The sequence below is a fragment of the Helianthus annuus genome, chromosome 10, assembly GCF_002127325.2.
Source record: "Helianthus annuus cultivar XRQ/B chromosome 10, HanXRQr2.0-SUNRISE, whole genome shotgun sequence".
Taxonomy (NCBI): domain Eukaryota; kingdom Viridiplantae; phylum Streptophyta; class Magnoliopsida; order Asterales; family Asteraceae; genus Helianthus; species Helianthus annuus.
The window spans coordinates 48,453,764-48,480,199 of NC_035442.2; the positions used below are offsets into that span (position 1 = coordinate 48,453,764).

General features: G+C 36.3%; 1 protein-coding gene across 1 annotated transcript; it reads right to left on the reverse strand.

Moving 5' to 3' along the window:
- Nucleotides 1-343: 343 nt before the first annotated feature.
- On the reverse strand, nucleotides 344-25,927 carry LOC110881567. The gene is made up of 6 exons (XM_035978184.1): nucleotides 25,572-25,927; nucleotides 24,754-24,844; nucleotides 24,593-24,661; nucleotides 2,953-3,011; nucleotides 1,874-1,995; nucleotides 344-640 (listed from the first exon to the last, which is right to left on the reverse strand). The coding sequence occupies exons 1-6, from the start codon at nucleotides 25,925-25,927 to the stop codon at nucleotides 624-626; spliced, it is 714 nt and encodes a 237-aa protein (XP_035834077.1). The 3' UTR covers nucleotides 344-623.
- Nucleotides 25,928-26,436: the final 509 nt, after the last annotated feature.

Sequence of the window (26,436 nt, forward strand, 5' to 3'; positions counted from 1 at the left end):
TGCCGCTACAAACTTTTGGCCTTTTAGTGGCAGTTTTTGGTATGCTACAACAAACTTTTAGGGCTATAGTGGCATATAATTTTTGCCACCAAAATAATATTAAATTAAATGGCACTACAGACGTTTATTATTCAGTTTTTTTTTTGTTATTTAAAATATAAAATAAAAATGATACCGTAAAATGTAGAAAGCATATTATTAACACTTCAATTAAAGTTCATTAGTGTTTCAAACATTCCATTTTTTACAAACAAATGTCTAAAAAGTGTCAAACTAAGTCTATGTATCAAACATACAAAATTAAAACTAACATATGCTTAAATAAAAATTCCAAGTCTTTCACAATCTTCCTGCAAGTAAAATGATTCTTGTGTTAAATCTTTCTTAGTAATCATATATCACACTTTATGGTCATTCCTTGCGCTTAGTATTGCCACATCAGCCAACTCACTGCATTCAACCTGAAATTAATATTTATTGTTAATTTAAATAGATCGCGTAACCATACTTATCAAAGATGTAAGAGCAATTAATAAAAGGCAAAATCACTTCTTTGACATCAGCTTAAGCTCTTCAACCAAAGGATTCGGTGTTTTTTGCCTCCAGTTTTCTGAATTGGTTTATTACATGTTGCCATCACCTAATGAAAATAGAGAAAATGAGAATGTTTATCCTACAAGATTCAAACTTCTCAAAAATTCAACTGATACCCTAAACACCCTTGGTTACTAAGCCTTGTGCTAGAACAACAAATGATGTCCTTTCACCATCTAAATCATTAGTCTTTTGAAATTGAGCAGTGGTGGACCCAGAACTTTTTTCTCCGATGGGTTCACCTTTTTTTCAATGGTCAAATTTCTCACTATCAAACGTTAAAATTTCGGGTCGAGTCAGGTCAAATTTCTCACAATAATGGACTAGTCTACTGCTGTACAGTCCATGATCCAAATAATCATCAATCGTTTAACAACATGCCATGAAAAAACGAAACAAAAATGAATCACAACAATAGTCGCCTATATAATCTCCAATATAGTAGTAGAAATCTAACTATAGGACAAATTGCATGAATCCAGCATAGTTATCAAAGGCGCGAAGCGCACTCTAGGCGCATAGGCACCGATTAGGGCCTAGGCGATAGGCGCAAAAAAAGCGTGGGCCCGGGAAAAAAAAAGCGCACTTAAAAGAAAAAAATTAAAAATATATTTCGTAATGAAAAATAATATTTTCTTCAAATAAATTAAGCAAAACTTGAATGTAACTCCAAAGAAAAGAATATAAAAATAAAATAAAATTTGCCTATTAAGAATTTACTTAATAAAAAAACATTATGTGTGTCTCCTAATTTACTTTCAACAAGAATGTGGGTCGTTCAAAAAGAAAACAATAATTGCCTATGAAGAGTTTAGGCAACACGAACTGAACAGTCCTGATATTAAGGACTGAATAATCTTGGTGATAATGTGATATACGGACTTAAACTTACAGCCCTATAAATACTGCAGAAAAAGTGGAAATTACCAATTAAAAAAAAATAAAAAGCATGAAACAATAAATACGCATGGGATGAAATGTCTGCGCTATAATTACCTAGGAACCATAAGCGCATTTAATGCGAGTCGCCCAGAAAAAGCGCCTAGGCGCCAAAAGCGCTCGCTTTTGACAACTCTGGAATCCAGTATTCATAGATTGTAACTCTGAATTAACTAATAACGCTAAAATAACCCTTCAAATTAGAAATTGGAATTTTATACATGTTAGTATTCATCCAATCAATTTTCCTGTTCATTTTCAAAACTTCAAATTCTGTTGTATTTTGAGTTAACATTAATCAATCCTAATGATAATAGAAATAAATAAATCAAAAGTTTACCTCGAAATCTCGTGACTTCAAAACAAACAAATCGACGAATCACATAGGAAAAGGCGCTAGGCGCACTCAAGGTGCATAGGCTTTGCCTGGGGCCTAGACGCAAGTCGCAAAAAAGCATGTGCCTGAGGAGAAAAAAGAGTACTTGAATGAAAAAAAGGATTAAAATATATTATGTACTAAAAATAACACTTTCTTAAATAAAATAAGCATAACTTTAATGTAATAATAAAAAATTGAATACCATAATGCTAAATTATAACTTTAGTGAACTATAAAGATTAATTGGTCTATTTTAGTTTCATATCAAATTGAATAAACTTCTCGTCTTAAAGTTAAATGAACATAGGGTATTCAAGCTGACAAAAACTAAAGTGCAAGGACTAGAGTGAAGTTGTAAAGAACTAATGACAAGATTTTAAAAAACAAAGAGGCCTTTATGTAACATTTAAAACCATAGGATATATAAAACATCATAGATGTTAAACCAAAAATTACGGATTAAACACAACAAAGTGGCACCTTCATTGTCGATGAACTGGACACGCTCTGATTGCGCATCTCCCAGAAAATGCGCCTAGGCGCACAACGTGGTCACTTTTGACAACTATGTCATATACTCAACAATTGTTGCACTTAAAACAATAATCAGAGAATAACGTTTGCAGCTTAGGATTGATGTAACATATATGACGTTAATCCTTATTATACAATCATGTTTTAAAATCAGAGCATTATATTTATAGCTTTACTAGTTGTTTCAAGACTGTACATTCATCAAGAAGTTAACAGAATGCAAATCAAAAGATGTATCAGACATCAACTATGATTCAGATTATAATTTCCATTAAAAATTCATGGGGGAACAATCAAATATAACCTTTCTTGTTACCTTCAGTTCAAGAACTAAAGAAGATACTTTAAAAGTTCTATGCTTCTTGTCTTTATTAATGAAGCTTATGTTCTTAGACATTTTGGTAAATATCATCTGGCAACAAACAGACTTACAAATCTTAGGTCCATGTATAATCAACTAGGATAAAATATAATATCAACTAAAACAAAGTGCATGTTGTTTGTACCTAATGGCATGTCCATTTTCTTCTCCATCATTGCAACTGCAGCAGTTTAAGGGGTTTTGCTGCCATATGGTAAAGTTTAAAAAAAAAAAGAAAAAAAACATGTAAGCTTAACAAACAAAGAGAAAACAACGATCCACTCATTATCTGTACATGCGTCATACACATTCCACAATATGACAAACTATTAAAGGCGTTTACAAGCCCAGCCCGATCGTTCGCACTAAAGAGCTAATCAGACAATATACAAGAACATAGATTTAAGCCAAAACATACAAAAAAAACCCTAAATTAGATTATACACAAGTATAGATAATATAAATCAAAAACCCAAAAAACAACCTTTAAGGCGTTTACTAGCCCAACCCGATTGTCTACACTAAGAGCTGAGAGATTAACCAAATCAAAAGAGCAAATTTCAAATTAACCTGGCATAACAGTGGAATCAGTGCAAGATGTGAACATACCAAGATCGGAGACGTCAAACCATTCTTTATTGACGTTGCCCATGGCGGACGGCGGATGATCGATTGTACAACTAAAAACCTAATGAAACCCTATAAACAACAAATGAAGTTGAAGAGGGGAGGGAAAGTGAAAGACACATACGGAAGTTTTCGGTTTTGGGGGGCATGAGAAGCAGAACTAATACCTAGGTAGCATTTGGTATGAAGGAATAGAAGGTGGAATGGAATGGTTTATTCTCATGGAATGAAAAGAAACATGTTTGGTTATCATGGGGTAATGGAATGGAGCATTCCAAAGGAATGCAACTCCTTCCAAATATAACAATTTTCATTCCTTGGTAAGGGGATGTTTTTTTTTCATTCCTTCAAGGAATGGAATGAAATATAAATTTATTATTATTATTATTATTATTATTATTATTATTATTATTATATTTATGTTTATATTTATATTAATACTAATATTAATATATATAAAAAATGTTAGTATTAATTATTTTACCATTATTATTATTATTATTATTATTATTATTATTATTATTATTATTGAGACAATTATATTTTTGTCGTTTTTAATACAATTGTATTTCGCTAGTTCTTTTTTTTTATCAAAATGTACAAAGTAGTGATTCATTCTATTCACATATGTGTAACCAAACATCACAATGGAATGGAATGATCCATTTCATTCCATTGTCCATTCCATTACCTCGTCCATTCCATTCACTCATCCATTCCATTACCCCATACCAAACAGACCCCTAATTTCCAAGGAGGACATGACGGAAGTTTTAATTTTTTTTCTAAAATTGTGTAGTTTCAAAAATATTTATTTTTGGGTACTTACAAAAATATTTATCAAAATGGGTACTTTCCTCTTTTACTAGATTAGAACCCTGTGTATTACACGTTTTAAATAAATGTAATTTTATATACTAAATGGAAAAACAATATATTTTTAAAAACCTTATTTATTACACGTGTTGAGTAAATACAATTTTATATATTAAATAATGAAAAAGTTATATATTTAAGAACCTCGTTTATTGTGCGGTTTGAATAAATGTAATCTTATATACCAAACAATAAAACAGTTCTATTTAAAAAAAAAAAAAAAAAAACTGTGCATTCACGGTGGAAGAAAAATGTAATTTTATATACTAAATAATAAAAAAAGTTATATTTAAAAAAACTCCGTGTATTATACAGATTGAATAAATGTAAAACAATAAATAATATGCATGTTTATCTATGTTCAGTGAAACAATGCTTTTTAGTTTAGATAAAACTTTATGATTTGAGGTTAAGTTTATGCCAATAATTTAGAGGTTGATAAGATTTATATTAATTTAATTAATATTTAATAATTTAAATTAAGTAATAATTGTCTATAGTGGCGTCTCTGAGAATTCACATACCCTGTTCGAGCTCGAAAAATGTGCCCATATGCTTTAACGAAAATTGTTTTTTTTTTAAATCATATTAGTATTGGGTTGGGCCCAATAAACCTAATGTTAAGTTGGGTAAATTATAAAGCATAAAAAGGTATTTGATAATGAGCCTCTATATTGGATTTGTATGTGTTCACAATTTTTTTAAAACAACATATATATATATATATATATATATATATATATATATATATATATATATATATATATATATATATATATATATATATATATATATATATATATATATATATATATATATATATATATATATATATATATATAGTGTGAGGTTCATTGGGGAACACTAAAAAAGTGGGGGACAGTAGGGAACCGGCTCAAACGAACTCCGATTGGACTCATTACAGCGGCGTTTGAACCGGCTCGTCGAACCCTAACTAGGATCTCTTAACCCTAAACCCTAAATCATAACCCCTAACACCTAAATATATTAGGGTTTGGCTTTTAGGGTTTAGCTGTAGGGTTTATGCTTTAGATTTAGGGTTTAACTTTAGGGTTTAGCTTTAGGGTTTAACTTTAGGTTTAGCTTTTAGGGTTTATAGTTTAGATTTTAGGGTTTATAGTTTAGATTTTACGGTTTAGCTTAGTTTTTAGCCTTTTTTAGCTTTAGGTTTAGAGTTTAGGAGTTAGGATTTAGGGTTTAGGGTTAAGAGATCTCAGTTAGGGTTCGACGAGCCGGTTCAGCGCCGCTGGAATGAGTTCAATCGGAGTTCGTTTGAGTCGGTTCCCCGCTGTTCCCCACTTTTTTAGTGTTCCCCAATGAACCTTCCCCTATATATATATATATATATACATATATATATATATATACATATATATATATACATATATATATATATATATATATAATTTTTTTTTTAAATTTTGTGCCCCTCGAAATCACGGGCCTTGTGCGGAAGTCCTCCCCGCACACCATACGAGCCGCCCCTGATTATCTACAATTAAGGATGGTCTAGAATTGACAAGTGTCCGGTTTCTTTTATTATATATAGTATAGAAGATATAGATTATTAGATATGCGATAAACATTTCGAAAAGTCGGGAATATAATAATGATCTCAATTTGCACTATTAAAGGTTAAATACATCGAATTATTATTAAGATGCTATTTTACAAAATTAGTAACTTTAAAATTAAAACTTCGAAAGAATTATTCTAAAATTCAAAGATAAATTAATATTATATCAAACTAATATTATATTAATTTAATTAATATTTAACAATTTGAATTAAATAATAATTATCTACAATTAATGATGGTCTAGAATAATGACAAGTGTCCTTTTATTGGTTTCTTTTATTATATGGTATAGATTTTTATTAAATACTTGTTTGTCTCTCTCTTAATCTAATTGGATAAAGCCTAAATTAATGGTACCTAAATAAAATATAATAGTTTATTTAAAAAACTTACATTTTTGTAATATTTAATTTTTTATTTCACGTTTTTTTAAACAGTGTATCTCAACTTTTAATTTGTAATAAAAAATACCCAAAGTTTAAATTTAAATATTCATGTATTTAGTTTGGCTTTTATTTTAAGAATAAAAAAATAATATTATTAATAACTCAATTTATTAACATAGTAATCTTGTTCTCCTTATTATTGCATATATAGGATTGATTAAATAATTATACACTAAACTAAAAATAAATAACTTTTGATAAGAGAATTGAACAACAATTAGTTGAACAATTATACAAATGTTTGTGGCTCTGTAATATCTTATTAGTTTTTTTTTATAGTTGCGTTACTGTAATTACTATAATTTTAATCTTACATTTTTGTAAATTCTGTTCAACGTAATTGTGCTCTTCAGTTGATATATCTCGGTTTTAAATTTATAGTACCAATAAAATTCAAGTATGTAGTTTGGCTTTTAGTTTAAGAATAAAAAACTAATTTAATTATTTACTCAATTTATTGACAGTGTAATCTTACTCTCCATATTATTATAACAATCTACAAAAACACAAGTTTATTAAATAAAAATACTATATTGTTATGTTTATTTATTTATTTATTTATTTTTGAACTGTAGTTATGTTTATGTTATGTTTATTTAGATACCATTAATTTAGGCTTTATCCAACTAGATTAGGAAAGAGATAAACAAGTTGTTAATAAAAATGAAAGACATAAAAGAAGGTACCCATTTTAGTAAATATTTTGCAAAAGTACCTAAAAAGATAAATATTTTTTTTTGTAAGTACACTTAGGGCTGTAAACGAACCGAACGTTCAGCGAACAGTTCGTGAACCGTTCGGCGGGAAGTTCGTTTATGTTCGTTCGTTTAATAAACGAACGGACACGAACAAGGAATTTTGTTCGATTAGTTAAATGAACGAACATGAACAAAGGTCTCGTTCGTTCAATTGTGTTCGTGAACGTTCGGTAAAGTGTTCGTGAACATTCGTTCATTTGCGTTCGTTTATGTTTGCATGTTTGTCTTTTAATGAAAGATTTTTGTACTTTCATATATTTTATCTATACTTCTTTATATAATTAAACTTATATTTATTTATTACCCTAATTTTTTTCTAAAAAAACCCTATTTAACCTTTTTTATGCACCATTTCCTTTCATTTCTTATTATGTACATCGACGAATACGATCAACATCTGTTCCACAATAAGGAATTCAAGTTCTAGTGCTACTCTCTAGGCCATCCATCTTTATCCTTCGTCACATTCGTCAAATCTATTTGTGTTCGTGAACCGTTCGCGAACACACTCATTTCCTTAATAAACGAACACGAACATAAAATCTTGTTCGGTAAGTGTTCATAAACCGTTCGTGAACACATTTATTTCCTTAACGAACGAACACGAACAAGACCTTGTTCGTGTTTGTTCGGTTCGTTTACAACCCTAACTACACTACTTTGAGAAAAGGAGGACATGACGGAAGCTTTGGGTGCAAATAAGGGAAACGAAATTTTGGTAAAAGATAATTTGGGTGTTTGAAGTTTTTGACTTGTTTCTTGAAAAGAATCATCTTTAATTTTAGACATTTTTTTATCTATCAACTTGCTCGTGTCTCTTTAAGGTAAAAATATATTTCTAAAATAATTACAATCAATACGTAATTAACTATTGGGTTGATTTCATTTGTAGTAATGGTGGTGTATTTTATATCTTAACATGAATTGTGAGTTTTCATTTTGTTTTTAACTAAAAATTATTATATATATATTTGAATGAAATATATGTTTATACAATTTTAGTTGGGATGTTTATAAATATTCGTAAGTTTTATTTTTGGGTTAACAATATTTTATATTTTTTTTGAACCGTGACTTTCTTTTTGAGACCCAATGTCACACTACCTAAACGGCGGCCCTAGTCAAGATCTGCCCAGACTACGTTATCTTAACTGGGCCTGCGCTAGGTTGGTCAGACTTGATTACAATGTTTCCCTAGAAACCGTACTGCCTCCACACGATTTAATGTATAGAATATAGGACATCATTTTAAAAATATCAGTAATTAAAGCTTATGCATTTATAATGTTATTCAACCAAAAAATAAAAATAAAAACATAGATTGATTCCCGACTAGGCGTCGATTAATCACCAATTAATCTCGATTAATTTTCGATTAACTTTCCATAATTAATCACCACCACCGCCGGCCACCACCACTACTCACCACCACCACCACCACCACCGGCCACCACTCACCGGCGACCACCACCGGCCACCACCATCACTACTCACCACCACCTCTCACCAGCACCACCACCTCTCACCAGCACCACCACCTCTCATCATCAGCACCACCACCACTCACCGGCCACCACCACCACTCATCGACCACCACCACTACTCACCAGCACCACCACTCACCACCACCACTCATCGGCCACCACCACTACTCACCACCACCACCACTCACCACCGCCGGCCACTACAACTACTCACCACCACCATCACTCACCACCAGAGAAAACCACAACCCAGGGTGGAAATAAATGTAGCAGGATGAATGATGAAACTTTAGTTTCAAAATAATTGTTTGTTTACTACCATCCTGTGTAATCACGGGTCAATAACCTAGTGTTATTATAAAACTCTGGCGAATAAACGTTTTATAAAACTTATGTTTTACGACTCAAATATCAAGTGTCCTATTACGGTGTGTTATAATAACACCATAATAATTAAACGTCCTATAAAGGTTAAAGTTATAAAACCCTAGTGTCAAGTGTCCTATTAAGTTATGTTATAATAGAACTCTAGCGAATAAGCGTCATACAAAACTGATGTTTTATGACTCAAATACCAGGTGTCCTATTACAGTTTATTATAATAACACCGCAATGATTAAGCGTCCTATAAAGGTTAAATTTATAAGACCCAAGTATCAAGTGTCTTTTTAAGTTATATTATAATAAAACTCTACCGAATAAGCATCCTATAAAACTAATGTTTTATGACTCAAATATCAAGTGTCCTATTACGGTGTATTATAATAACACCACAATGATTAAGCGTCCTATAAAGTTTAAAGTTATAAGACCCAAGTGTCAAGTGTCCTATTAAGTTAAGTTCTAATATGACTTCGACTAGAAAGGGTCCTAAAACACTGAACATTTATGACTTAACTACAATGTGTCCTATTAAGTTATGTTATAATAGGACCCCAGATGATCAAGTGTCCTAATACAGTACCACATAATGAGACACTAACAATTAAATGTTTTATAAAGTACTTTATTAGGATCTACATTTTAAGTGTCCTATTAAATTATATGATAATAGGACCCAAAAAAATCATCCATCCTATTAAATAGTTTTTTAGGACACCGGTTTAGTAGAGTATATTATAAAAGAACCCAAAAAGTTCATTAGTCTTATTAAATAGTTTTTTAGGACCCTCTTTTACAAGTGTCCTACAGAAAAGGTCCTAAAAAACCATTTTTGTTGTAGTGTACACTTAGCAAGTTGTGTTTTAAACCTTTTACATAAAACACATTCGGTATCTTCCTTGTCCGTCCCTGTAATGAGATTGAAACATCTCCGCTGCCTAATACATCTAACCTTTTATCATCGCCCGTCCTAACCTCTTTCTTTAACGATTCATCGAGATGAATGAATAGTTCTCGGTTACCGGTCATGTGATTGCTGCAGCCACTATCAAGATACCAGCAGTCATCGTTGACTGTCTCTTCCATATTGAATATCATGAACATAGTATCTTCTTGTTCATGAGTTTCTTCTTCCTTGTGAATTAGCGTATTATTCGTCTTTTCGCGTTCATCCTTCTGTTGACAGAACTTGGCAGTATGACCAAGTTTGTGACAGTTAAAGCACCGTATCGTATTCATGTTCCGACCCCTGTTCTTGAATCGTCCCCTTCCCACAGAATCATTTTTGTTTGTTTGCTTATATCTATCTTGGTTTGCACTTGTAATTTGGAAGGCATGTTCAACCGGACTATCATCATATCTCTTCAATCTCAATTCATGAGATTGTGTTGGTGCACTTGTGTCTGTACTTTGTATGTATTCGGTCTGTATATAAACGATGTCCAAAGTTAGTCTGTAAGTTGACCAAGTCAACTATCCTCCTAGTTTGACTTGGTCAATCTGTTTGTAATATGCTAGTCTGAATCGAAGGATAGCCTCGAAGGATACTGTCGATCCCTCGAGGTAATCGAAAGATATGCTTCGAATTGTTGGACCTCGAAGGATCATCCTTCGAGGTCATTGCTGATCATTCGAACATGTTGTCATCGATAGATGATCCTTCGGATCATCTATCGGATCCTTCGACCAAGACCTGCTGTGTATGGGTATATATACCCATGCAGTGTGTTGTATTTCTAGAAGACAGAGAGAGAGACAGACAGAGAGAACACACACATCCGAGAGATAGCTTTGAGAGCTTTCTGTCCGAAACTCACACACACACTTTGAGAGTTTACAAGTTAGGTTTGTAAACATTGTGCTTGTAACCGAAACCTTCATTTGCATTAATACAAGTTGTGTTAATCGGTGAACCCGTGTGTGTTGTGTTTGTACTTGCTTAATCCCGGTTTGCTCGCTAGATTGGATTCCGCACTCGCTAGTGGGTTAGTATAACAAGGTTTGAGGTTCGTCATCCGACAAAAAGGGACCTACAAGTGGTATCAGAGCTTGGCTCTTTACCTTGTTTAAAACCGGGTTTTTCAAGTTCTTGGTGTGTGTTTGAACACTTGGTTTAACACCCGTTTTTGTTGGTTTTTCTTCACTTTTAAACTGGAAAACGTGTTTTAAACTTACCGGGAGTGTTCATAAGTGGGTTGGGTAACTTGAAAACTTGTTTTTGAGTGATTTGGTGAATTCCGGCAATATTCCGGTTAAGGTTCCGGTCACCGGTTTCTGGGTTAAATTTACCATTTTGGGTAAGTTCTTGTTTGAAAATCGTGGTTGGTAAGATAGTACAGTCTGCCATACCCTTTTGCCGAAAGTTGACTTACCAACCCATCACCTTTTCACCTACCCGTCACATCTGTGTCAGTGTGTCAGTGAGCATTCGAAAGATATCCTTCGACATCGAAAGATATCTTTCAACATCAAAAGACCATCCTTCGTTCAGAGACAGCTCGATAGATAAATATCTTTCGAGTAGTCCTCCTGAGTCCGAAACATATCTTTCGATAAGGGAATCTTTTCGAAAGATAGTTGTTCGAAAGATAAGGATTTATCTCGAAAGATAAGGATCTTTCAAGTGTGAATCTTTCGAGATTTTGAATCTTTCGAAGCCATTGCTCGAAAGTCAACAGTGATCTTTCGAACACTGTTGATCATTCGAACAAGTGTGATCCTTCGAAAGACAGATATACGAAAGACAAGGATATTTAACTCGAAAGATAAGGATCTTTCAAAAAGGGAATCCTTCGAGTTCTTGAATCTTTCGAAATTATTGTTCAAGACTCAACAGTAATCTTTCGAGTACTGTTGATCCTTCGAACAATAGTTGATCTTTCGATTGTGGTCAGTTTATTGCTAACAAGTTTCTGTGATCTCGGATCTTTCGACCAGGATTCTTCGGCTGTGTGATCTTTCGGAGTATTCAGTTAGCATTTATTTTGCTCATTAATCATGAATCCGAGTTGGTGGAATCCTGCTCCAGATAGTGGTAAATATACAAGTTCAGGAGTTACTCCTTCATGGTGGGGTACACCGGCTCCTGATAGTGGAAAGTACACGTGTACAAGTCTATCACCATCATGGGCCGAATCTCCAGTATCTACATCTTCACAAGTAAATGCTTTACCATCAAATCAATGGGCATTAGTTACGGGTCAAACTCCGAGTCTACAAAGTATCTTATTAAGCGAAAGCGAAACAGGAAGTTTGAATCGACCCCCAAAACTGATGAGTTTGAATGAATATCCAGGATGGGCTGAGAGGTTTAAAACATATGTTCTTGGTCAAAATACGGAACTGTGGATACATTTCACCACAGATTTCGATCAAGCCATAGAGGTTGCTGCTTCAGAGACTGCGTCATTTGCTGATCTTCCCGAAGATAAAAAGAAAACGTATGATCTGGAAAAGAAAGCATACGCCATTCTCACCCAGGCTTTGAGCAAGGATATTTATCACCAGTTTGTCAGCTTCAAGACAACTAAGAAGTTGTGGGACGGGTTGAAAACAAGAGGAGTAGGGAATGAAGCAACACGTCAGCTGCGTCATGATCTACTCAAGAAAGAATTTGACAGCTTCGCTTGCATGGATAAGGAGTCTCTGGGAGACATGACAAGTCGTTTCTATCACCTGCTTACTGAGTTGAACAATTTTGGAGTTACAACAACTCAAGCAGAGGTGGTAAAGAAGTTTGCTGATGCCTTACCTCCTCAATGGAGTAGTTTCTTGGAAATCCTTAAGTATAACGGAGCGTTGAGAACTACAAGTTTTAACGACTTCGTGCAGCTTTTGGAAAACAAGGATCAGGAGGAAACATTGAAGGCGAAGAGAGTTCCATTGCCACAGAATCCAGAAATGTATTATGGAACTTCCAGCTCTTCGTCTGCAAGAACTGGTTCACATGCTCCAATTCAAACGGCGTTTGTCACAAGCACAGATTGTTTTGGCAATCCAATACAAGTTCCTGTTAAGCCGCCTCCCACCACAGATATATTTGGAAATCCAATCCAACCACCTCCACCTCCTCCTGCTCAACAACAACGTGCATGTTATGGAGGAACATCATCTGCTGATCAACAATCAAAGCCAAATACAGTACAGCTCGACACTTCAAGCTTTTCTAAAGTCAGTGTAGAAGTAGCCAAGGAACACATGGAACTACTTAACACTATAGTGAGCGCGTACTGTGGGTTGATAGAAGGCCAGATTGGCAACATTAATCTGACACAGGAAGACTATCGGCAGATAGATAAAGAAGAGATGGACTTGATGGATATCAAGTGGGCCTTTGCTAGCGCTGTGAGAAGAGCAAAGGATTGGTTGGAATGTACTGGCAGAACCAGCTTGGAAAGTAAGAGAGACACCAAGTATGGGTTTGATAAACAAGCAGTAAAGTGCTTCAACTGTGGTGAACGGGGTCACTTTAAACGGGAATGTGCAAAGCCAGCACAGCATGGAAACCAGAACCCCTTCAGAAACCAGGGCAACCAGCAGAACCAGAACAGAAATAATGAACGTACATTAGTGCCTGTCAACAATCAAGCCAACCGGGCACTTGTAGTTCAGATGGATGAAGGTTGCGACTGGTCAATCCAGTTTGGTGGTGATGCTCCTAATGGTACAGCTTGTTTTGCTCAAGTTGTGAAGGATGTAGTTAACACCAGTGGCGGAGAATCTTCTGCCAGTGGTGGTGAATCTTCTGAGGATGAAGACTCTTCTGGGTACAGCAGGAGTGTTGATGAAGATTCATCTGGGTCAGGCGATGAGAATGTGAGTGAGACATCTGGTGTCTCGGCTGATGCTGATATTGATGAACGTTTGGATGAAGCTGCAGCACTAAGTGTTGGAAGATCTATTCTGGTGGACCAAGCTGCTTGTACTTCGTCTTCTCTCCATTCAGCCTTTATGGCTAATGTCGACAGTTCTTCAAGTCAGGTATGTGTCGATGAACCCATTGCTGTAAACTGTGATAACTGTGATAGCTTGCAGGCTAAATGTGTTAAGTTAGAGGCAAACATGTCTGAGTTGCAAGCCAAACATGATGCTTTACAAGCTAGTTTGTTTGACTTGCAAGACAAACATGGTTCCTTGAATGATGAGTGGTGTGCATTGCAAAGCAAACACGAGGCTTTGCAAGAAAAATATGATGTGACATTCATCCACAATCAGAAGTTGACTGTGGATCTTTCAAAATGCACAGAAGCCAATATGTTTTATGAAAACCATGAAAAAGAATTTAAGTCAATGATTGAGACATTAAAGAAAGATAAAACTGAATTGACTAAAATGGTTTCTAGAAAACAAACGGACATCAATTTGTATATATCTCGCCTTGAGATGATGCAAAAGGAAATGGCTTGTGTCAAAACTGAAAGTGATGCGATCCAGCTTAAGCTAGACAGTTATTTGAGCTCTAGCTATGTGTTGGATCACATCATTGACGTTCAGAAAGAAAAACGGGATGTCACATGCATAGGATACAAAAAATGTCCACCACCAGTCAGACACAATTATGATGCCATGCCTGATGAGGAGGATAGAGTGTTCTTCGAACCATCTGTTCCTCTTGATGTGAAGGAGTTTGCAGCAGGACTCGGATACCAGAAAGAAGTATCCTCAGATTCAAATGTGTCAGCAGATACATCTGTAACTGCTGAACAGAAACAGGATCCTCCAGTTGAGGTTGAGGATGCTGATTCTTCAGATGATGAATCTGATGATGCTGCTCCAGCAAAGTCTGATGCGGTAGTCAAAAATGAGGACATACCTCTTGAGAATCACATTCTATGTGATCCCCCTGTCAAACCCGCTAAGACTGTTGCAACTGAGTCCTCGTCTGAGAAGGAGTCGGAGAGTGTGACCTTACTGTACACTTTGGTTGGTGATGATAAAATTTACTCAGACAAAGATTTTCTTATTAAGAACGTTAATCAATCCTTAATCATTAAAGTCTTTGAAAATTCGACAAGTAAGTTTTTGGGAAAGAAAGGACCACGTGTTACAGTTACACAATGTCCTCCAATCCCAAAGGCTGAAGTTCGAAAACAATTTGGCAACAAGAAATTACCAGCAACGCCAAAACAGCAAAATCACACCAAGCCCAAAGGAAAGTCACCGGCTCAAGTCCAGAAGAAGCCAAATCAAAAGAAGAAGAAAAATGTTAACTTTGTGAAATCGACGGGAACAGACAAAATTGAGACGTTTCAAAATAAATCTAACTTAGATTTTGTCAAACAAGCTACTGTTTTGAAAAGAAGTGAACAAAACAGCTCAAAGCCTAGTACCTCGAGTTCACAAGGTTCAACATCATCGGCTAAGAGAACACATGATTCTTCGGGGTATGTTGAACGAAGATCATGTTTTGAGTGTGGAACCATTGGGCATATAATTCGAAATTGCCCTTATCTTCATAAGCAGAAAGAAAAGGTTGATGCTCTCCGTGATCACAATGACCGTAAGCGATCTGCTTCTGTCAGACAAGATCCCCGCCTTGTAAAAGAAAGGGAAAAGAAGCAGAAACGCCAACAGATCAAAAAGGTTGAAAAAGCAATTAAAACCGATGTGGTTCAAAAACAATCTGTTTCTGTAAAATCAGCAAATTCAAAAACTTCAAACTGTAATGAAATTAAAATTTTAAAGAATGACACTGATAAAACAAAACAGAATTGGAAACCAAAAACGGTTAATGCATCAGGGGGACCATCACAATTTACAAACCATCAAAGACAAGAAGTTATTGTCATTGATGAAAATGGAAGACCCAAGACCACAATGGCTTGGGTCCCACTCTCCAACTAATCTCTGAGTGAGTGTGCAGGAAGTTCCAGGAGGAACTATTGATAGTCTTAGGATTGTTGATAGTGGAATGTCCTTGCACAAGATAGGCGACAGAAGAAATTGTTGCCTTTGATGGAGAGAGAGAGAAAAGAAAAAGAAAATTTGGATGAATGAAGTTGCAAAATTCGACCAAATGAAGAACGTGTCAAAATTTGGTCATTATGGTTTTTGATCGGGTCCACAGGAACGAATGAAGTGAAATGTGTGTCGATGCCTTGGCGTGGATTGAACATCCGCACACCATTTCTGAAAGAGAAAGTCAAGACCTTCGCTGGTACAATGTGGAAGACCAGCCGGACCCGGAGGTTTATGATTTTATTGCTGTCAAGAGACTTTTCAGTAGTTGCAAATTCGACTTTGAAGTCCACACCGGGTGGATATCCAGTTGGGAGAGTGCTTAGATTCCTTGCAATGCACGGAACAGTTACAGGATACGCCTCTAAATTCTTAATCTCTCCTATACTTGTCGATATTTAAGCTACTTTGTGAATTATTATTATCTCGAACAGCACTCTTTGACCTGACATGTTGATCTCGGATATCACCTCACACGTGATTGTTTCAATATGAAACTCATCAATGTTGTCATGGTCCGCACCGCTTACCGACATGCCAACTCATTTTTCCAAAATTTGTTAAATCTTTTCTGATAAAACTTAATTTTGGTAAACGGTATTAAGGTCAAGCACAAGAGCAAACCAACATCGGAAAATCATTTTTGTAAATATCTTTGTGTGTTTTAAATTTGTCTTAGTTTATTGATTTTAGGGGGAGTAAATCCAAAATCTGAAAATCCAAAAACATCGAAAAATTTCAAAAACACAAAAACAATAGAAAAACAAAAATGAGTTTCCTGGCGAGCAAAAGAGAAAATGATAGTACATCAGTGGTCTATCCAAGCCTTTTTAAACCTTAAATGAAAAACGATAAGCAGCTCTATATAAGATGTATCGGTAGGCTCACAATCATTTTAAAGTGTGCAGGGTGATATAAATCTTAATCGACTGAAGACCAGGTGGGAACCATTCATTGGCATATGGTCTTAGTACCGAAATTTCGTTTGATAGATTGCCGAGGTTCTGAGATATTCGGTCTTTATGCTGCTTATCATCTGGGTATCATGGTTGTATCTTTTACCGAAAAATAACGGGGACGCAAGTCTAGATCTTCCATGATACTATACATACGTGTACATATTACATACTGCATTCGACCTCAATAAGTGATAAACAATCACATGTCCAAATCAAATAAGTGATAAAATATCACATTTTTCCGGGTGTCAAGTTCGTCTCTCTGCTGTACGGAAGTACTGACCTGTTCACGGACTTGCACCTGTGCCCTCATGCATACGAAAATCAAGTTCCTCATCAATAAGTGATTATATCACATAGGACTTGTTTTCAATTCAAAATAAGTGAGTATCTCACATTTTATACGGTCAAACAGATGATAATCGGTATACTCACCGGTAAGATGAACTCTCGTGCATACCTTGATACGGGAATGTGTCGTGATGTGGATGAACACCGGTCGGTAAGTATAAATCATACCTTAACGTATCCCCTCGCCATGATTACATCTGATAAGTTGAGCTTAAGTGGACAACAATACCGATAATTGTTATAGGATGCTTATCTTAATGTTAACTAACTGAACAACAAGAGTGTTTTGGCATGACCGTACACTGATATGATTCTCTTACCCTCGAAACTCGCAAAAAGAATGTCTGTATATATTTATTTACTGCTTTCAGTCTTTACATTTGAAAAATACAAAAATACCAAAAAGATTTTATTTCTACTTTATTTTCGATCGTACGATGTTGGAGCTCTAGTCTTTGTTGCCTGAAACCTGAACGAAAACCGAACTGACTAAATCTTCATAAACGGTCGAAATTTGCAAGTTTTGAAAGTTATATCTAAAATTGAAAAATTTATTAAACTTTCAAACTGTCGGACGGTGTTTGATTTTGACATGGTCACTCGTGTGTCATTTGTTTATACTATTCCAAGCAGTTGTTCTCATTACGCGTTTAGATTTCTTGCATGTGCAGATTCTAAAGGCTAGGAGAACATGGTCGATGAAAAGCATTGGAATGAAGACACGACGAGAAGGCGCTCAAAAGATGAAGATGACCGAGTTGCCGCTGGCCATCATCAACACCACAAGGATCTCACTTCATAAAGTTAAAGTATTTCACGAGCATAACTCAAGGGGGAGCTTATGTTAAGGGGGAGTTTGTCAACACACTTCCTATATGATACGGGTAGTTTGTTGATACACTCTCTGCTTTCAAGGCGTGAAGACTTTGAAGATCCACCGACATTGAAGACTTGAAAGGACATCAGAGTTTTGGTAACTCGAAGACCAAAGACCGTCGAAGTTCGAGACGAGTCTACAACTATAGAAGATAAAGACAAAGCTACAGCCAAGGGGGAGTTTGTTGGTGCACTTGTGTCTGTACTTTGTCTGTATTCGGTCTGTATATAAACGATGTCCAAAGTTAGTCTGTAAGTTGACCAAGTCAACTATCCTCCTAGTTTGACTTGGTCAATCTGTTTGTAATATGCTAGTCTGAATCGAAGGATAGCCTCGAAGGATACTGTCGATCCCTCGAGGTAATCGAAAGATATGCTTCGAATTGTTGGACCTCGAAGGATCATCCTTCGAGGTCATTGCTGATCATTCGAACATGTTGTCATCGATAGATGATCCTTCGGATCATCTATCGGATCCTTCGACCAAGACCTGCTGTGTATGGGTATATATACCCATGCAGTGTGTTGTATTTCTAGAAGACAGAGAGAGAGACAGACAGAGAGAACACACACATCCGAGAGATAGCTTTGAGAGCTTTCTGTCCGAAACTCACACACACACTCTGAGAGTTTACAAGTTAGGTTTGTAAACATTGTGCTTGTAACCGAAACCTTCATTTGCATTAATACAAGTTGTGTTAATCGGTGAACCCGTGTGTGTTGTGTTTGTACTTGCTTAATCCCGGTTTGCTCGCTAGCTTGGATTCCGCACTCGCTAGTGGGTTAGTATAACAAGGTTTGAGGTTCGTCATCCGACAAAAAGGGACCTACAGATTGTAGAATCCCCATTAATTCTTCGGTGGAGATATCATTCAAATTTTTCGTTTCCTCTACGGTTATCACAACAGACTCGTAATTTCTGGTTAAACTTCGCAGAATTTTTTCTACAACTCTCTGTTCTTCTATTTTTTCTTCATTCATTCTTAGTTGATTTACTATATGGGTTACCCAGATTCGCCCTCTTTCATATTTAACGAATCGAATTCACATCTAAGAGATTGAAGTTTGACGATTTTTACCCGATTTTCTCCCTTGTATGATTTATGAAGAATTGTCCATGCTTCTTTCGCTGATTTCGCCAGAGAGATTCTTTCGACTACTGAATCTATTACAGATTGAAAGATGATATGCAGCGCTCGTTTATTCTTTTTTACAGATTCACGATATGTTGTGGTTGCTTCGTCGGTAGGATTTTGTCCCAGTTCTTGATATCCATCATCAACTACCGTCCATAATTCTTGTGACTCGAGTAATACCTTCATTTGTATGTGCCAGTGATAATAATTCTGCCCTGTTAATTTGGGGATCTGCGTTTGAATTCCCTGTGTTTGATTCATAGTTTCGAGTGTTTGTGGCCCGGATCGAGAGTGGCTCTGATACCACTATGTTGAATGTTTGTTGAATTGAACGTGAATTTCTTCAGAGTATTTGCAGAATTCGTATGATATCGTTCATATAAATTATGAATTGATAATCTGAATGTAATGATACAAAAGTTTATATATACACGTACAGGAAAACCGATAACTACCCTAAATAATATATAACTTATAATAAACGAATAATTATTAAATATGTAATACTATATCTAGCTTATATATATATATATATATATCTAACAATCTGGAATTATCAAACCAGCAAGGTATGTATATATCTTATTAACTAGATGATATTGTAGTACAAAGTTATTAACTAGATGATATTTATACAGTATGACACTTTTGTTGGGGCCACCATCTTCTGGTAAGACAACACTTCTGTTGGCTTTGGCGGGAAGATTGGATCTGAGCTTAGGAGTTGAAGGGGAGATAAGTTACAACGGTCATAAACTCAACGAGTTTGAGCCTCGAAGGACAGCGGCTTACATCAGTCAGAACGATATTCATGCTGGAGAAATGACTGTTTAGGTAACTTAATTAGCCTCCATATAACATCGGTTTGTTTGTAAAAAAAATATACGATTAATGACTATAATATAAACGATGAAATACAGAAATGTTAACCGAGCTTGCGAGAAGAGAAAAGGAAGCAGGGATTATTCCAGAAGCTGAAGCTGACCTTTTCATGAAGGCGACCGCCATTGAAGGAGATGAAAGCAGTTTGATTACTTACTACACTCTAAGAGTAAGTGTTTTGATACTTTTAGACTTTTAGTATTAATCTTTCTAAAAGTACAATATTTATATGCTTTTTTGTTACACTAAAAATCAGATATTGGGTCTTGATGTCTGCCGCGACACATTCGTTGGAGACCAAATGAGAAGAGGTATCTCTGGGGGCAAAATAAACGTGTAACCACCAGAGAAATGCTTGTTGGGCCAGCGAAAACTCTGTTTATGGATGAAATATCCACGGGTCTAGACAGTTCAACAACGTTTCAGATAGTGAAATGTATGCAACAAGTCGCACACCTCATGGATTCCATAATCGGGTTGTCATTGCGGGAGGGATCACAAGGCTAGAGTTTAACTGGTTACGGGCTCCGTGTAATCAGGTGGAGATGGCAGAGCTGCAGGGGCTCACGGCTGTAGTTATGGCTTTCGTCTTTGGGGATGGTGAGGACAGATGGGAGTGGAAGCCGGAGTCTTCAAGGCAGTTTACGGTTCGAAGTTTCCGAAAGCTTATTGAACAGGTTTCCTTTACGAATTTAGAGACCGATTTTTTGTAGAAAAATACATGGGTTCCGTTAAAGGTTAATTTCTTATGCTGGAGGGTTGTGTTAAATCGGCTACCAACGGCGTCGGATCTGGCCCATCGAAACATTCAGATTCCAAATATGGGTTGCAAATTGTGTGGACAAGAGGTTGAAACTGCTGTACATTTGCTGGTGGGATGTAGTTTGGCCCAACAAGTTTGGGAGTTCGTGGCAGCTTGGTGTAGACTTCCACCGATCTTCGCCTTGGAATTAAAGGACCTGTTTTTCGTCCATAACAGGCTGCGTGGATCAGGCCAATGGCGTAAGGTGATCTTAACGGTTATCCAGGTAGCCGTTTGGGTCTTACAGAGAACGCGAAACGAGGTAGTGTTCGAGAACAAACAGGTGAATCTTGGAAGAATAAAGGAGAACATAAAGACGTATAGTTATTTATGGGTTAGAAATAGAGCGAAGTGTTTAGCTTTAACTTGGGGAGACTGGTGCAAAATCAAGTTGTCGAGTTTGGGGGTCTAATCTGTACGTTTGCAGTTTGTTATTTGTTTCCTGGTGTATGTTGTTGGACAGCCGATTCATCACCATTGTCTGCATACGTATTACTACTTGCAGCGGAAAACATACCTTGATATGCAGGCATGATGAACACACGGATACAATATGAATAGATAGAAAGAAATGAATGCAAAGAGGACACTTTCTGTTTGGAGGGAAAATGTCTTGATAATCAAAACACTTGCTGGCAATCCATATTTATATGTTACATATTTGGCGGTTAGAATTTTGGCGGGTAACTGCCTTATAATGCAGTTTAAATATGTATACCCACTTATCCTTTGAACCGCTTATCATACTACCCCTATTATACTAGTCATCGGTTTGCATATCATATACATGTACATATCATTCGAATAATTATCACATAACTAAAGTTTAACTAATATATAAACATATGTATTTCCAACACAACCCCCTTAAACTTTGGTTATGTTGAAACCCTTCTGCATCACACTTCGATTTGCCTCTTCCATTGCCTTCCTTATGTGGGTAAAATTAAATCTTTTCCTTCTCTTGCGAGCACTCCAGTTGTCTGCCCATCCGTCTTCAGCAAACAATGCATAATGCATGGATTAATTGTTCATTTCAGCACCTTCATGAGTGTTACCTGCACTTCTGATCTTCCTGTGGCTTTCTTGTGACGACCCTTCATCATGTTGATTGATCCCTGCAGCACTTCCTTGAACCATGTCTGCACTTCTGGACTTCCTATCACAGTTTTTCCGCATGCCAGCATCTTCATTAATCATTTCCTTTACTTGCACCTTGTTTTGAACTGTCTTGAACTTGTAGTAATATTCTAATACATCAAGATACATAGCATACACTATTCTTATGTGATCTCCTTCTTCATATCCGAGACCTAAATCCTTCGCTATAATTGGCCATGTATTCTCAGTTGTAACTTCTCGATACCCATCATCATTTGCCACTAGAATGTATAGACTTAGTAAATCTATTTTCTTTTGATCAGTGGTGAAAGGAGGAATAGGCCTTGAAGTAATTCCCATATAATCATACAGAAACCACCGAACCAAATCTTCGAATTTCTTTTGTAAAATGACTTTATACTTGAATACGTATTCACGATCATCGAGCATATCCATTAGGGCCTTGCAGTCATCGAAATTATGAAATTCTAAAGAATTTAAGATCATTAAATTCCAGTCTTCTCCTTCCTTCTCCGATACATTCAGAGATTCAAAATATGAATTCAGATAATCACTCTTGAATTCATCATCAATTCCGCTCATGTTATGCAGTCTTTCTTTCTCTTTTAACTCCAGTTCTTGTTCTTTTGAGAGCCCAGTTGTATCATTTACAGAGTTCACCACCGGAGATGAAAACATAGGAAATATTTTACACGAGTCACCGGATTTTCTGACCGTGAAACCTTGGAGGGTTAACTGTTCAAGACTTAGAACATTTCGATCTATGTCCGGTGAGTAAAATACACTAGGAATTCTCAGCGTATCATTTCCTGTTTTCATCTCAACCATCCCTACTCCGCGTATGAATAAAAAATTATTCATACCGGATTTCGTTTCGACCCCCATGATATGCTTAACCCTTTTGAAAACATCAATATTACCCACGTAATGATGATGAAAAGTTGAATTAACATACCAGATATCCTTCCATTCTCCACCGTCTGTCCCTGTGACTATCATTTCATCATGACAGTGTACATCTTCGTTCTGGGTTCTAATTCCGGCATTAATCGCTTGCCGAATTAGTTGTAATTCTTCGTCGTTTTCCTTTGCTTTACATGTGTAGATTTGATGACCGGGTAAGTGACAGTAATAACATAAACGTTCTCGTCGGGATCTTCGTTTCCTTTCATTCTTTTCATCACTGCAGTGTTGACATGGCATCATTGTGGCTGTTGGTTTGATTTCTGCATCGGATCTTGACGTGGCTCTGATACCACTATGTTGGACAGCCGATTCATCACCATTGTCTGCATACGTATTACTACTTGCAGCGGAAAACATACCTTGATATGCAGGCATGATGAACACACGGATACAATATGAATAGATAGAAAGAAATGAATGCAAAGAGGACACTTTCTGTTTGGAGGGAAAATGTCTTGATAATCAAAACACTTGCCGGCAATCCATATTTATATGTTACATATTTGGCGGTTAGAATTTTGGTGGGTAACTGCCTTATAATGCAGTTTAAATATGTATACCCACTTATCCTTTGAACCGCTTATCATACTACCCCTATTATACTAGTCATCGGTTTGCATATCATATACATGTACATATCATTCGAATAATTATCACATAACTAAAGTTTAACTAATATATAAACATATGTATTTCCAACATATGTAACATTGCTGGGTAACAGTTGGTTACCTGTTTGTTTGATGCATAAATTTTTTAGTTGGCCTTTCAAAAAAAAAAAAATGATCACTTTATGGTAGATGTTATAAGGTGTGTTTTGACTCTTAATATGAATATTGTCTATATTTTCTAAATGTTTTGGTGGCTCAAGCGAATCGTGTCTTTTCATAAAAAAGGTTTTGCTCCACAACCAGTCTTTTTTTCTCTAATAAACTGATCCATGAACTGTTAGCGCCTTACAATTGTCGACTCCGCGGCAACGCGCGGGTTTCCCACTAGTAGTAATAATAATAATAATAATAATAATAATAATAATAATAATAATAATAATAATAATTAGACGTGGCAAAATATTGGTGGGTTAGGTTGGGCGGCATGCCGACTCGGGACGTGTTTGGGTCGGGATGGGGTCGGATGAGAACGGGTCAGGTCGGGTGGGTTTGGGTTGCGAGCTAGAACGACTTTGGTCAAAACAAGTTGATTCAATAAATGGTTATTTTGGTTAGGGTCGGGATGAGTTCGGGTCAGGGGACGGAACAGGTTGGTTTAAGAAACGGTTATGCATGTTTAAACTTTAAATGTCGGTCACGCGTACTAGGGCCGGAAAACACCCGTCATGCGCCGCGTAACCCAGCTTTGATACACTTAAGCCAGCGATGGATGCGTAACCGGTGTGGGCTATGCACATTTAAGCATCATTTTTGAGTGCTTAGTGCAGGTTAAGCGCATTCCGTACTCGAATAAGCATATACTGAGATACAGGACAGAAACGAATAAGCATTCCGTACTCGAATAAGCATATACTGAGATACAGGACAGAAACGAAAGGTTTAATTCATTACCTCAATAATTACGCAGTGAACGTACCAGAAACCATAGTGGCGGTACGCAATGCGTGAAGGCAGCTGTGTCTGTCGCATGAACAAATTAACAAAATATTAGATCAACAATTTTGCAGAAAACTGTTCAAAAGAGAAGAGCATACTAATTTTATTTTTGGTACCTGGGACTTGAGTTGGATAAACAAATAGAATGTTTCAGCAAGTAGTTTAGCAGAACCGTGATACGGTGTCGAGTTGGCGGTGTGGCAGAGTCTGTTAATCAAAAGGGAAGAATTGGTCATTTAGGGCTTCAAATATTAGTTTCAACCTTCAAAGATTTAGTTCTGATTTGATTTATGTAATAATCTTGGTGTAATTTATATATCTGATTATCAAAAGTTCTTGTGTTCAGTATTCAAATTTAAGCACTATGCTACTTCAACCAGTTATCGGTATGGGAACAGATGTTAGAACAGTATTTTCCGGTGCCAGCACGAATGCGTTGTTTAAAGCCATAAAATTTGGGGAGGTATCTTTGCCGAATCCCATTTTGGTCCACTGTAAAAAAACCGAGAAGCCGTTTTATGCGATTATCCATCGGGTAACGGGTAGTTTGATCATAGATTTCGAGCCCGTTATGCCTAATGAAACCCCAACGACAGCTGCGGGTTCTCTACAGTCTTACAAATACGCAGGCAAAGCGATAGCTAGGTTACAGTCTTTGCCTAGTGGCAGCATTGAACGGCTATGTGACATGATGGTCCAGGAGGTTTTTGAGCTCACAGGTTATGACCTGGTCATGGCTTATAAGTTCCATGATGATGAAAAGTCTAGGATTCCCATTCTTGCGAGGAGATTACAAACCCAGTTGCAATTAAAAGAATAAAATAATCAAGACTACCTGATCACTTAAATGAATTTGCATAATTAAACGATCACAGAGAAAGTGATTGTCTCATACTTCAAATCACAATTGGATCAATAAATCAAACAAACAAACCTGATTGCCCCTCCCCTGTAGCCTGCTTGATTGAATCGATTATCCTGATCAATTGAGATTGCGCGATGGTATATTAAAGTACTGAACCCTAATCTCCGATTCAGAATTTCAAATGACCACAACCTAATCAAGTGATTTGTAGCAACTTTGGTTATTCTTTCCTCGTCACTCGAAACCGAACCAAAACGAAACTGAATAAACCGAACCGAAACGAAACCGTCCCAACCCGAAACACGTCCCTTGCGGAAACTCGTCTCGGCCCAAAACCCGTTGCGATCCGAAACCCATCTCGTGCGGAAACTCGTGTCTGCCCAAAACCCGTTGCGATCCGAAACCCGTCCCGTGCGGAAACCCATGTTGGACTGAAACCCGATCTGAACCAACCTCGTTCTAATCCAAAACCTGCGTTGTGTCAAAACCCGTCTCGGCCCGAAACTCAATTTGAACTGAACACGTTTCGTGTCGTAACTCGTCTCATGCGAATACTTGTGCCGGCTCGAAACCCATTACAATCCGAAACTTGTCCCGTTTCTTTAAGACACTAACCACATCGACCCATTTCTTTAAAGTTGTCGACCGACTCTGACCCGAAAATAATAAGATGAAATTCCATCTGACCCATTCCACTAGCTACCCCGTAGTTGGAAGCATAAATTCGTTATTTGTGATATTAGTGAACAACTTTATATGCTTGGATTAGGTTTTCACTACCTCTAGTCAGAAATTTTAATTTGTTATTGTGTGATATGATTATTGTTGATAATATGTGATGTTGATTATATAATATAATACTATTTCTATTATTTTATACCGTAAACCTAACGCATCGAACTACCGAATATGACACATCAAATGTGGTAAATTA